Source organism: Cinclus cinclus, chromosome 6 (assembly GCF_963662255.1).
Source record: "Cinclus cinclus chromosome 6, bCinCin1.1, whole genome shotgun sequence".
Classification (NCBI taxonomy): domain Eukaryota; kingdom Metazoa; phylum Chordata; class Aves; order Passeriformes; family Cinclidae; genus Cinclus; species Cinclus cinclus.
In genome coordinates, this window is record NC_085051.1 from 5862185 (window position 1) to 5877037 (window position 14853).

The 14853-nt window shown below is 36.0% G+C and overlaps 1 protein-coding gene across 1 annotated transcript in view; it reads right to left on the reverse strand.

Annotated features, from left to right (window-relative positions):
- LUZP2 (leucine zipper protein 2) overlaps positions 1-14853 on the reverse strand; it is a 110260-nt gene that overhangs the window by 34682 nt on the left and 60725 nt on the right. Inside the window, exon 6 of the mRNA XM_062494767.1 lies at positions 1696-1758. Coding sequence (XP_062350751.1) covers positions 1696-1758 — 63 coding nt within the window. The remainder of the gene's footprint in view (positions 1-1695; positions 1759-14853) is intronic.

The window sequence follows — 14853 nt, forward strand, 5'->3', positions numbered from 1 at the left end:
AAACTGCTCCAGCATGATCCCTTTTCACGGGGTGCAGTCCTTCAGGAACAGGTTGCTCCAGCATGGGTCCTCAATGGGGTCACAGGTCCTACCAGGAAAGCTACTCCATGTGGGCTCCTCTCTCCATAGATGCACAGGTCCCTGCTCCAGAACTGGTTTCCCACAAGGTCACAACCTTCTTCTGGGACTTCCACCTGCTCTGACATGGGGCTCCTCCACCAACTGCGGGTGGATCTCTGCACTCCTCTTGGTCTTTCTGAATGCTGCAGGGGCACAGCTGCTACGCCGTGAACTTGGAATCTCAGCTCCAGTGCCTGGAGCAGCTCCCCTCTCTCCTTCTGCACTGACCTTGGTACCTGCAGAGATGATTCTCTCACATATATCTTCACTCCTCTCTTCTCCGTCAACAATCATTACTGGGCAGTAACTTTTTCCTTTCTTAAATATATTGTCACAAAGGGGTTACTGCCATCTCGGATTGTCTCAGCCTAGGCCAGTGGTAGGTTCAAACTGGAGCTGGCTGACATTGGCTGTGTTGGACACAGGAGAAGTTTCTAGAAGATTCCCAGAATAAGCCACCCCAATAGCTCTCCCCACTACCAAAGCCTTGCCTGGCAACCCCAATACACTAGGAAAAACAAATGTGAAAAAGAGAGGAAAACAGAAAACTATTTGCACACGCTGCTGGTTTTTTAAGCAGCAAAAAAAAGGGAAGAAAAGACATTTGTATTCCTACACTGTGACATGTTTGAAAGCAACAATGGAGATAAAGGCAGATAAACGATTTTGAAAAACTTAAAAAAATACTCCTAACCTTATTATTTCCTGCCTTTGAGAATTTATCATAAACTTGATCTCCTAAGTACTGATCTCTAAGTTAAAAGATAGAGACCCTAATGAAGAAAATGCATTCAACCATAACTAGGAAAATTTTAGTACAGAGGAAATTGTTTATGCTTTGGTTTCATTCTGGCAAGGTGCAGTGACCTTAACAGAAATTATATATGCAAAAAACCCAGACTAAAGTAATGTGAGTAAATCAGATTCACGTGCAATAGCTTTTATAAATGAAAAATTAAATAAAGGGAGTGGTCACATGAGTGCAGGAAGTTCTACACTGAAGAATTTGCCAAAAATAGGGGTTTTGTATCACAGACTATCTATCTTGCTCTTCAGCAGAGGGAGGTTTTCTTTCCCTCAGTTTCATAAAGTGACCCTTCTTCCCTTGAAATAATGAAACATTCTGGGAATAAATATTATTATTGATTATTATCTTTCCTGCCTCTATGTTAATTTCAAAACAGGCCTTTGGCAATTCCTGTCTTAGAGTAGACATGGAGATCATGGAAACAAAATCAGTTTTAAATATGTTATAGATGTATATATCTATACAGTTATATCATAGGCATGCCCAGATGATTTTATGTGTCTAAAACTTGAGTTTGCAACTTCCTTTCTAGTACATTTCAGCTGCTTCCTGTGAAGTCACAGAAATGAGCTGGGTGAGAGCACTTTAGGAACACTCACCATATAAACATAATATATATTTTGTATTCTGGTATATATATATATATATGTATATATATATATTCTTGTGTATATGTATAATACAGCAGAACCTCAGTTTTTCTAGTGACTTTGATACAAACTTCTTGTGTTTACATTAGATTTAGAATAGAGAGGAATCTTCCTTACCTCTTCTGCATGAATACCACAAAGCTTGTTTCCTGACAAGAGCTTGTTTTTGAGGCTTTTGTTCTGAAAGTGGGACAAAAAAAACAAAAAACAAAAAACAAAACGGTTTATTAGTAAGTGTTACTAAAATATTAAGGGACCCAATAACTATTTGATCATACTGTCTTTATTTTATACATGGATAACATCTTCAAGTCACCAACAAAGATATAAATAAGACAAGAGAGATTAACCAAGGCACGGTATCCTCTTGCAGAATTCTAAAAGGCATTTGTATTAAAATTTGCTTCAATGGGAACAGGTCTCTCCATAGAAACCTCTCCAGAACACTAGCAACTGAAAGCAATTTAGATTTAATTTACTAAGGTGCAAAAGGGCAGAAAAAAAATCCTCTAATCCTTGCTTGGCTTCAACTTCATAGCTCAATATCATTTTCTGTAAATCATTTTAACAACTGAGTAATAGGGCCAAAGTCTCATCACTTGACCTTGATGATCAAAATCACGGGGTGTTTTTTGCTAAATTTCATAATTTAAAACTGCAAGTAATTAAAACCAGTAGAAAGTTAGTTACCTGATACAGATAGCATTTTGTGAACTCAATATGGTTTTTCATGTAGGAGTTTTAAATGTCTTTCTCCTCATTTTCAGGGAAAATAACAAACCTTGACGAAATTAATTCTTCACAGTAATTTCTTTTCCACTCCTCACTCTTATTATCCCATAACCAACAGTCAAGGATAAAGATTTCTCTGCAGTGTGAACATCTTTTAAGACTGGTCAAAACCATAAGTATTCAATAAGCAGATCTAAAGAGCTGAACATAACACGCTTAACACTAAAAAGAAATTAAAAGAATATGAAAACCCACTATTTCTGTTAATGAACTGCAAATATACAAACAGAAACAGAACCCACCACATGTCAGGAATTATGTTTATTACTGAATAGCAATAGCTGTACAGGAGCATATTGTGCACAAGAACAAGCGGTCATTAGAGCAAAAAATGCAATTCCATCCAGTTCAAATTTAGATCCACATCCAGATGAAACACTGGAAGCTTTAATTCCAGAATTAGAAGCTTTGAGTTTCTCTTGGGAAAAAAAACCTCTTTTATTAAAGCAAAGGCAAGGAAACTAAAATTTTATTTGAAACCTCATTTCCACGATTCCAAAATAAGGAGGAGATCTGACATAATTTCACATTTCACTGTTGCTGGCTACCATTCAACAGTGTACACTACTGCAGAAACAATACATTTTTCCCAGCTGTTTGAGGTGGCTGCCCATGTTCTCTGGTACAACAGGAAGGAACTAGGATGTTACTTCGAATGAGACAATCCAACAGTCCACATTCTACCTTTCAAAACATGATTTACAAAGAATGGGATATTGCTCTAATAAGTGTCACAGTCAATTATGTCTTTTGGCTCTTTGCTTGAAAATTTATGATTTTACTCACCAAGGAGCAATACCCTATTGATACTAACCACTATAGAAATACAGAATAAGACAACTGGCCCTGAGAAAAAAGGAACTGTATAGCAGATACAAGATGAACAAAGGTAAACAAAACAGAAATCAAAGACATGAAGCACACCTGAGTCAGCTATTGCTCCCCAGGGGTGCACCAAAAGAACTGTGTTATACTTGTGAACACAAAGTGAATGCGTTTTACACACATCTTGATGGTTTCACATGAAGATCAGCATCACCTTTTGGCATGATGGTGAAAAAGGTGTGCCAAAGGCAGTTTCATTAGGGACTTGCACTTAATTAACCCAGGATATCAAGTCATTCCTTTGGTTTGACTAACTCATTATCCTCCAGTCCCTCCAGAGACTGTTGATGGTTGGATCAGTAGCCCTCTGTCCATATTTCAGAACCAAAGTAAGAATGAAATGCAATCACTACATTTTTATTCATTTATCTTCCTTTTGCCCAGGATAAACTATTTTAAGAAATAACTTCTCCTAATACATTAGTCTTTTGTAAGTAATTTCTACATAGGCTATTTTGACAATAACATGCAGTAACCCAGAATGTGAAAAACTGGCAACAGGACACAGAATGTTCCAAGCTGAAAAACAAGGAATGAAGCATCTGTAAATATAACTTTAGTAACCAATTAAAAATTATATAGGATAATTATTTTAATTAAGAAAGGCCTTCTAGAATTAAGGTCTGTGGCCTTTCTATTTCTTTCTATCTCTTTACCTCATATTTACTGTTAAATAAAATCCATACTATTGACTATTGGCATATGGTCCCATTTGCACTTTAATTTGGGCAGAGGCATCTCTCTAACAACTTTAATAACTGGATTGTAACAGCCCATGGAAGTCAGAACTCTTAAAGACAACTTGCTATATTTATTAACATGTTCTTCACAGAGTTTCCATACTGAAAATAAAAGCTTTCTGCCTCTGCTTCTGCCTCCTTCCTTTTCTCTTACACTGACATAACATTCCTGTATTTTGTTTGGGTTTTGATATTAGTTTCAAAATGTGAGACTAGACTTAATGAAAGATGAATTCATTATATAATCTTTGACTTTATTTATGTTGCCTAAATATCCACCTCCAATATAAAAGCATAGAAAAGAAGCTGCAGTGTCATACTTGTATTGTCAAGACGCCTCTACTTTGGAAAAAAACCTTTCACATCTTCATCTATTTTTGCGAATCGTAAACTGGCCAAATAAACACAAAACATCTCCAGATCCTCACCCATGTTTTTAGAATAGCAACAATTCCTACCATAACAAATTGAGCACTTCATCTCTCTAGAGAAAGAGGAGAGATGTGACTACTTCAGCATTCTTAGAAAATAATAATCATGATGCCAATTAGAAAACTTTGACAAAGGCTTACAAATAAAAGGACTAACTATACACTTGAAACTCAATAGAACCTTTCTTGCAGTTGCAGTTTTAGTTATTTCCTTTTCTGCACATAAATTTTACAAAAATCAATTACATAGCTACATATAGCAATTTTTATCATTTCTCTATCTGATTTTAGCATATATAGTAATAACCTCATGAGGCAAGAGTCACAGTTTATAGGCATTGTTAACTACGACAAACTACCCCTAGGTCCAGTTTAGAGGGGTTTATTATCATTGTAAACATGAAGTTAGGGGGATGACCACTTATCTGATGAATTATACATTCTACTAATAGAGAGCTAAACTTGCACCACCAAAGTAAAAGTCACAAAATTTCAGATGTCATTTTTTGAAGGTAGTTTATCTTGATTCCTGGTCACACAATGAGTGCTTTAATACTCTTATATTACATTTTATCATTTGAAACATCAGTATTATTTATTTGAATCAGCATCAGGATCTAAACCCAGAATGAACAAACTATATAACCCAGACATCATCAGTACAAAGCAATTGAAAGCACAGGACACAAAGTATGTTCAAGCAAAGACAATCACTTCTCTCTCAGAAAATTATTCTCAGCAATTCAGTTAAGACACTCTATCTGAGCTCTGACATTATTTCTTTCTGTTGTTTAAAATAGAAATTTGGGTCTGTTTCCCCTTGATAAATGGTGCAAATCAAACCATGCTAAGTGCCTGCTCATCATTGAAACATTTCTTTCTTATGTGCAATACATTAAAAAAACCATACAAAGCCAAGAACACAAAAAAACCCTGGACTCTGGTCAGCAGAAGTGTCATGGCCAACTGCCAAGATGAAGAGTTTTCCATCTCCTGTGAAGCCAGAGTTGTTCACTGTGCCTTTAGGAAAGAAATCAGAAGACATCCACAGACTAAAAATCATTTAACCGGATTTATGTGATATCCCTATGTATTGGTATCTAGTTTGCTTTGGATATCAATTTTATATTTCACAACGATGAAAAATGTTCTGTATTTCATGAAACACTGTGACTCCTTTAATCCCACCAGGGTTGGCTGAGCCCTTCATCTTTCTGAAACAGATAAATTGAGTTTCCACTACTTAAATTTATTTGTTAAGATCTTTCAAACTGCTTTTCTACCTTTCATTATGGCCAGTGAAGACACTGACTCTTTGTAAGGAGCATTTGCCTTGACATCCTGGAGAATGTTTAAGTTTCTTTTCCTTAAAGTTTTTCAATGGCCAAGTGGGTCAAACATCTGAAAGACTCTGCCCCATCAACATATTTTAGTAGTGATGATGCATATATCTATATATATGACTCTTCAGAACTGTCTGAATCAAAATTCTGTAAGCATCATTGTCCTTCTAGCTCTGAATTCCTGGGAAAAGCCCACTATCACCATGGTCAGGCTTCAGCCTCTCTGTACTCTAAAGCACTCTGTCTGTATTGTTATTTAGGAGGCAAGTGCAAAATCCAGAAGCTGACAGCCAAACACTGAAACCCCAGCAAACACATCACATTGACAATGCTGTAAGATTAGACAGATCTGGACTGTTTCATGCATTTTGAGTTTCATTTCTACAACCTGTCCCCCAGCCTCACACTCTTATGTTACATGAGAAGGGACTTAAGAACAAGCTTTCCAAAACAAACATTATATATTTCTTTTTCTCTGCCCATCTCTGCTAATGCTAAAGGTTATTTTTTTTTTCTTGTATTTCATGTAGCCCAGCTGAGCTGAACAAGTTGATAAGCAACACACAAAAATACTCTGAGGTTTTAGCAGGAGGTTTGTGTTGGTTGTGCTTGTGTTTATGTTCCAGTCATTTCAATGATTGCTATGGGCAAGCAACTGCTATTTCTAATTCTTTCCATGTCAGATAATCTAATTTTAAACAGCAGCATATTAGATACAGAATTCCATTGTACAGAACATATATCTGCAATGAAAGGCAATTGCCTATGCCATACAGGGCTATTTAGATTAAAAAGCTAGCAATTCTTTGATCTTCCCCTAGAGTAGCAGTGGCTAAGCCCCTTGTGGATGGTTTGCAGGATCAACAAAGCAGAGCACCTAGTTAAGTAGATGTTAACCTGAACATTTTCATTTGTTTGACATTTGTGAATAGAATGATGACAAGAAATTGGTGCTGGTGAAAGCTGTAGGTTGAGCTTTGAAAAAAAAAAAGTGAAAAGTCTATTAGAGCAGGGTTACAGAAATTAATAAATTTGTTTACAGTTGCTGTAAGTAAGTATATAAAATTAATTTAAGTATAAAACACATTTCTGACTTTAAAAAAAAATGAGGTCCTCTATCACTAGTGGAGTAAAGGGTCATGACTTTCCACAGCAGCAGGACACTGCATTAAGCAGAACTGTCAACATCTGTCTTAAACCAGAAATGACATTTTATGGAAGTCATGAAGCAGCAGTTATGAAAGGAGAAGGGCAGGAAATGACTAAGGATGTAGCAATGTATCTGAACATTCTAGGCCATAATCTGTATCAAGTGCACCAGCCAGGCTATATTTAGCTGTTTTTCTACATTTTTGAGTTTAGAGCATTGTTTATAACAGGTGCACTGCATGAGCCATTTTTAGGTGTTTTTCTGCAGTCTGTCAAAATTTCTGGAACACTTCAAGGCTACTGAAACATAAATTGTGTTAAACTGGGAGGGAAGAAGCTGAAAAACAGAATACCAAGATAGAAGACCCAAGATAAAGGTGGGCAGTGATGCTTTGGACTGCAAACAATCATTTTACCTGCAAAGCTCATGCAAGGCACATGGACAAAATAGAGCTGCCAATCAAAAAATACGTGATGACGTGAACAATAGTTTTAGAATATATAAGTAGGGGTAAAAGTAAACAAAAAATTGGCTTCTACATAATCACATCGATTTGCTGTCCAGAAGTAATTTGTTGCTGCATAAGGAATACATTTCCGTGGAGTCAGCCATTCAGTTATGCTTTAATTTTAATAGGCTGTGTCTCCTGAATTCCCTCAGCAGCAGTACACTATTTGTTGTTACTTTTTGGCAAATATATTCAATTTTTAGAAGAAGTTTTGGAAGAGCAGTCCACAAACATCTAAAATTTATACCAGCTGTATTGAAGAAGCTACTACAATATCTTTCAATCAGATAAAAGATATACCTGAGGCAGTTTTATTGGATTGATTCATGTACTAAATGTATTTTCACCATGCCACAGTCATTCAATATACAGAGCAGTAAGCACCTACACAATATATACTAGATAATGCCTTCTTTGTACTTCCATCCCGATACGGTCTATCCACACTTAGAGAATACAAGGAGATTTCCAGAAGTGTAATATTTCCATATTAGGATATTCCAGCACTTTCTAAAACATTATTTTTAATTCACAAATCTTATGCAAGCACTATCACCAGTGCTACAATGTTCGAAACGTGAGAATCCTCTCAGCACAGAGCTCATATCAGGAGGCAATGTGTTTGGCTCCATCTTTGGAGCAGATGAAGTAAAAATGAGGTCACATACTCTTATATCTTGATAAGCAAACCATGGATAAATTTACCACAGTAAGCATATAAGTAGCAAATTCATAAGTTAAATCCCTGTATCTTCAAAACCTCAGTAGTGGAAACGAGGTATAATCTGTGTCCTACTGTATCAGGTGCAGGCAGCAACACATTCTATCAGAGTTTCAAGCTGGCAGGACAGGAGATACCTCCAGCCTTGAAGTGGCCTGGATGCATTAGCACAGACTCTGTTCTCTTACACGGATCTTTGAGTAAATCAGGAAATAGTTCCCTCAATGAGAACACAGGCATGGGACAGCTTGGATGGGTACCTAGGGGTATTCTTAATCGAGTGGCACAGAACTCCAATTTAATCACCATTATTCCTTAATGATTTCCTGAAAGTCATTTAACAAGATGAAGTGAAGTCAGGAGTAGGATCCAACCGACTTTTTTTGCTCCATTAACACTATGTCTTCATGAATCATTGACCCACCCATGATACTGAACTTACATTTTATGCCAAAATCCTTTTTCTTGGGAGAAGGGTAAGAAAGCAGAATATCCTAATTTAAAATTAGCTATTTTTCCTTGCTTTTGAAAAAATGTTTTCCCCTATTTAAGCTCAGCACAGCAATATCAGATAAGATACTTCATATCAGGCTCCTAAGTATTATGAAAAAATAAAAAGAAGGCTCTGTGTGCAGCTTAAACTTCTTTGGTTTTTGAGAATAAATACAATGCATTTGCAAACTAAACATTTTCAGAAAAGAACACTCAAACCAAAACCACTAAATAATATTTCAGAGGAAAACTGAGGAAGTTAAAGACTAGCATAAAAGAGAGTTGGAGACACAAGAGGACATGGGATATCTATCCCCTAAGAACATCTGGAACACAAGGTGATCTGTCTGATCATCTTCTAATCCGTTCCTAGTTCTGACATATCATCTTTTCATTAATCCTCCCATTAATATGGATTTGAGTAAATATCACAGAGTGGAGGAAGGGTTTCAGCAAGATTGGGATCATGTCTGAAAATGTTAACAATTTCATATTGAGAAAGAACCCTTTTCTTAATAACGTTTAGATTTATTTTATGTGGTGCGATAATTCAAAGTTTTTTACAATTATTCCCACAAAGCACATTTGTCTGTAGAAATATCACTTTTTCTGTTGATGACTTGGTTCACTACTTATGCTCAGCAAAGAGAAAAGGTAATTTGTTGATCATTACCTCAGGCAATATATTATTAAACAACAGAGGCTGCACCATGTAACACTGAAATTAGACAGACCACCATTCTGAATTATATTAAAAGGACAAAGCCCCAAATATCCAAAGTATCAAAGTTAATGTTTTGGTTTCCATTCTGAATTTCTGCCCCAACACACTATATTATTTGGCAAAGATATACCTTCAAAGTCTGTAAGTGAACTGAGCCTAGAAAAAAAAAGCACATGCTTCCTTTTTCAGAAACATGCATTACTAGTATTTTCCTCTATCTTTTATCTTTTATTTTATCCCCTTTATCTACAGGGAACTGTCAGAAGAAGTCCTTTCCCCTCTAAGCTGACTATTAGTCTTTTTTGTTATCTCCTGGCATCCTGCTTTTTGCACACATTCCAAATGTCACCGATTAATGAGAATATTCTCTGAACAGCTGCACTGATGCAAAAGCTACAAAGAGAAATTTGGCTCCAAGTACTGGAGCCATCTACTGTAGTTGAATGTAAAAACTCAACTCTATAATTACTGAAGGACTTCAATTTTTTTCCCATATTTTTTTCCTGCAAAAAGCAAAATTTAGACTGTTTGATATCAACATTTCTCCTAAATCTATTTTCATAAGTTAGAGCATAATCTCTTCAGTTCAAGTTACTGAATTTATGTCAGTATGTCAGACTTTATATGTCGGAAGCTCAGCCATGAGTCCATCTATTTTGCAACACTTGGCATGTTGAATTAGCATCTCTAAACCAGTATTTTCCCCTTTTTTGACATTTCACCTTCCCAAAGCTGAGGAGAAACAGAACATTCTACTCTGTTTTGACTTTCCTTTGATCACCTTTCGCAAGCATTGCTAAGATCGAAAAAACTTTAATTTTTGGTGAAATTCCCAAAATAAAAATACAGTGTTTCAGCTAGTCTACTAGATTAGCTTCAACATATCAAGTGTAAATGTCCACATTACATTTTGTAAATAGTAATGTGTGTAATTATACCGAAAACAGTGTAATAAAGACAAATGAAGAATTAGAAGAACGAACTTTTCTTATCTGTGATGAACTGTGTTCAACTCCATACACACAGAGAAGGAGAGGCGAGATTGGAAAAGCATTGTCTACCTCACAGACCATGCACAAGTCATCTGACAGATGTAAAGGTCTGTATAGACAGATCAAAACGTGTGAAGACAAGTTGTGCTTTAAAACTGAAAACAAGTATTCCCATGACAAGCTGTAATTTCAACATTTTTGACATTTTGGATGGGAGCCACCACTAAGTCAAACAGACTGCTGAACATTCCCATTACTTTACCCACCAATGATGGCCCATTTATTCAGCTCCTTGTGATGCCCATTAAAAAGAGCCTAGATTTTCCCTTGAGACTACAACACTTCTTCTCCTGGCTATGAATATCCAAGTCAAAGCCATGTGGAAAGCATGGCAAGACCTAATAACAGAATAGAGAGCAGCCAGTATCTGCAAAGTATGGCTAAGGAACTATTCTTTCTACATTAGGTAGCAATGAAAAGACTGCTTGCAAGGTCTGAATTTGGATGCTGTGTAGCAAAGTATTTAAAATAGTCTCTGAAGAAGCTTAAAAAGAAGTGCATGATTGTACATCTACCCTTGAGTGGCATCTCAGTTTAAAATATTTAGCAGGCAAAGCAGATTTTGGTAAGCAGCAAAGTAAAATGCTGCTATGCTCTTATTTTCCAAGTTAGTCTGCTGTATCTTTTAAGAACAGGAGAGTGGTTTGCACATAGAAACTTTCTATAAGTCTTTCTTCCCTGACTTTAATATTTGCAAAATATCAACTGTCACCATGTGAGGACTCAAAATTGTATTTAACTCAGTATTTTTTCAGATGGTGTTAATAAAATGTGCTTGACTGTGTTTTCTCTAGATTAACAGCAGTCTATCTACATCAGCAAGATATTTTTTTAGGACTGCAAAGATGCTTTATGAGAAACAGGGGCTTTCTGTTAGTTACTTTGCTGAACAGAATATAGGCATATTAATTATAGCAGCAATTATTCAGATTTTGATTCAATCTTCAAAAGACCTTTTATACTAAAAATAGAACCAAAAATGTCTGGTAAGAGAAGTAATTCTTCATTTCTACCTCAACTCAAAGCCACTAAAATATTCAGAGGACTATGAATGTGCATGAAGAATGCTTATGCTCCTCCTTGAGATTATCAGAATGCAAAATAATTTGCTGAGTGTGGTAATCGATGCATAAAATTATACCAGAATTAACTGTATTTTTTTGAGATTTCTTCTGGATTACAAACCGAGATAGAAAAACACTACATGCTGATGGATTGGAAAAGTGGAATAAAGTTTATGAACCTGGAGAACTATCATGAATACTTTAAAAACCTCATCTGCTTAAGATGAAAATGTTGCATACCCCAAAATAAAGAGAAAGGCAGATCTATCCCAAGAAAGAGCAGGAAAATGGCAACAGACAAAACCATACTGTCTATCCTTTGAGGATCATTATGTGCTATGTCTGACATGAACTGAACTCATTCTCTGCCCCTAGGCACCAGTTAGCAGTGCTAACTAACCCCAGCAAGTACATATGGACACAATAAGTGATGGCAAAGATAGGTGTAAACCAAACCAAAACTGTTAGACAAAAAGGACAGGAGAAGTTATTAATTTATCTGTCTGGTATTTTAAGAGGACTATGCACCAGGTCCATCATTCCTTTGTAGGGCCTTGAATTAAACACTGAAATTTTCATGCAGAGAGGTTGGAAGTAGATGGTATTTAAGGTCCCTTCCAACACAACCCATTCTATGTATCTAAGAAATATGAATACATTGAGAAAGCCCTTGAGCACACAGATGTGAGTGATGCCTCGTCTACAAAGGCAGGGAGAGGTAAATTATGTAGAACAGCCCTCATGCTGTTGGCTGGTTCTGTAAGAGGAAAAGGTTTACACAGAAAGGAAAAAACCAAGCATGTTAACTATGCTCTTTAGGTGCAGGTTCTGAGGCAACATGAAAACAGTAAAATTAGCTAGTAAGGATTGAGAAAGAGCAATAAGCAAATGAACAAACAAACAAAATCCCAAACCAGTGCAAAAAAAAACCCAAAAACATATATTCTTCAATATTGATCTGAATAATTGCTGTACAGTCAGGTAGCTTAGCTGAAAATTGTTAACTGAATTTCAGTGATTTCACTGCTGTCCTGTGTCAGACAACAGGTCTTATTGGGTTTGCGTTTTCCAATATTTAAAAACCAAACAAGCCACACCCAAAAAGTTGTAACCACTCTTATAGATGCTTGAAATACACACATTCTTGCTCATCTTCTATCTCCCTCTCCCTCTGCTCTCCAGTCCTTCAATCCACAGTATTAAAACCTCAAATGACTGACACAGTGCCTGCGGGCAAGTCTCTGCCTCAGCAGCATCAAACATCTCAGCAGCTCACCTTTACCTCACAGACTCCCAGAATGAGAGCTAACATCTTGTATGGCACTGAGCTTGTGGAAAATCTAAGCTTGGCTGCTTTCTTAATTAGTGCAGATTCAATATTTGTATAGCCATCTTTTCGCAGAGATGCTCTAGTCCTGAACTTTTCTTGTATTTCAGGGTCATGAAAAGAAAATTATTGAGACTTTAAGCCCCTCTTCAAAACTTTTTCCGTATTGCACAAAACAAAAAAAATCATTGAAGACAATTAGTCTAACAGAATACACACAAAAATCTGTGGATTCATTTTTCACCTTTTTTTTTTAATTCAATCAAATTATCTATTTCAATACCTACTAGATTTACTTGAAACTAATCATTAATAGGTTTGGACAAGAAAGCAAATTTGACTGCCAGTAGATTTCACATTAATACTTTTTGAGAAAAGAAGGGAAATAAAAATTCAATTTATCCAACCCAATTATGTCAATTGATCTGCCAGTCATAGGCAGACAATATAAGTAATGCATCTAGCCAGGAAATTTAATAACTTTTATGCTTATATAGTTTTCAGAACTACTGTAGAGATCTGGGTGTAGGTCATAGCAGGTGTACTGCTCATGAATGTTTCATAAAACTACAGCTGACTATGCATATTATTTAAAAGTAGTATGTTTTTCATCTGCAAAGTATAATTCCAGATTTCTGAAGGCAGCTGGATTTTCAAAGAAGTAATGTTTTAATGAACTTACTGCTCAACAGGTGCATGTCTCAGTATCCATAATTGTTTCTCAAAATCTAAAATCCCCATTGGAGATAAAGCTGTGCCATTCCAAATTCCCAGTAGTTCAGTATTTAAATAGAAACATTCACAGACTTACATTTCTGGCAAATATGAGTAATTATACTTGGAAATGCTGAAAACCAAAGCATGACATAATCATAATTGTAGATTAAACCTATCAACCCAGGCAGATATGTGATCCTACTTCCAATTACATTTGTTATATTTAACACAACTGACATATCATTTTACTTTGCTTTAAAGTAATTGTCCTACTCACTGTTCTTTGGAATGATCGTTGAACCAGAGAAATGAGGCATTTGGCAAGTAAGGAAAAGGGAAAATAAGACACAGGTTAATTCACATCTTGCTTAAGGACTAATGAGGAAAGCCAACCACCAAGCTGTGATCACCTACACTGCAGCAAAGACATCCATCCCAGAGGTGATGCAGGTTCCATGGCAAAACCAGATAAGAGAATCAGCAATCACTTGTGTGGTTTAGAGACATTAATGCAAAGCTCAACAGATGGAACTGAATCAGCCTAATTGGTTTGCACTGTTACTTGTAAACTACAAATCTCACCCTTGGAATTATTTAAAAAACCCCAAACCAAGTAACAAACCACAACCAAATACAAACAAAGGCAGAAGAAGCTAAATGTTTTCTTTGGGAATCACACAATATTTTTTTTTTCACATGCTTAGAAAAAGCCCCAAACTTTCCTTAAGATTTCTATAAAATCTACAGAATTTCTACAAAATTCTGCTGCTCCTATATAAAAAGGCTGCTTCCCCTATAAAAGACACACACTTCTCAGTCTGAGCCACCTACCAGAAAGCAATAATGTCTTTTTTTTTAAACAAATGGTCTGGATTATTTCGGTGTAGTTCTGCTTAGAAACTTGCAAACACTAACAGTACTTCAGAATACAGTGTTGAGCTTCCCATCTTGGCTCCTACACTCACCTTTGCAAGTAAGAAATATAGAGTAAGAAAAACAGAGAACTTTAATTTGAAGTCAACCTTAATTGAATGGAGCAGGTATGACTTGAGCTGTACAAGAATATGTAAGCACATTTTAAAAGAAATATGAACTAAATGTACAAATATGCACCCAAAAGCTTCACCAATAATAACAGAAGAAAAATCTCAAAAGTTAGGGGAAACTTATATTTAACTTTCCCTTTAACGCTTGAAGAACTACTTATAAAGCAAAATCAAATTATTCCCAGAAAAAAAAAAAAGTCTGTTTAATGATTAAAAATATTTAATTTAAAATTACTGATTTCTACATCATTTATTGAGACTCAACCACCACAACATTTGAGAA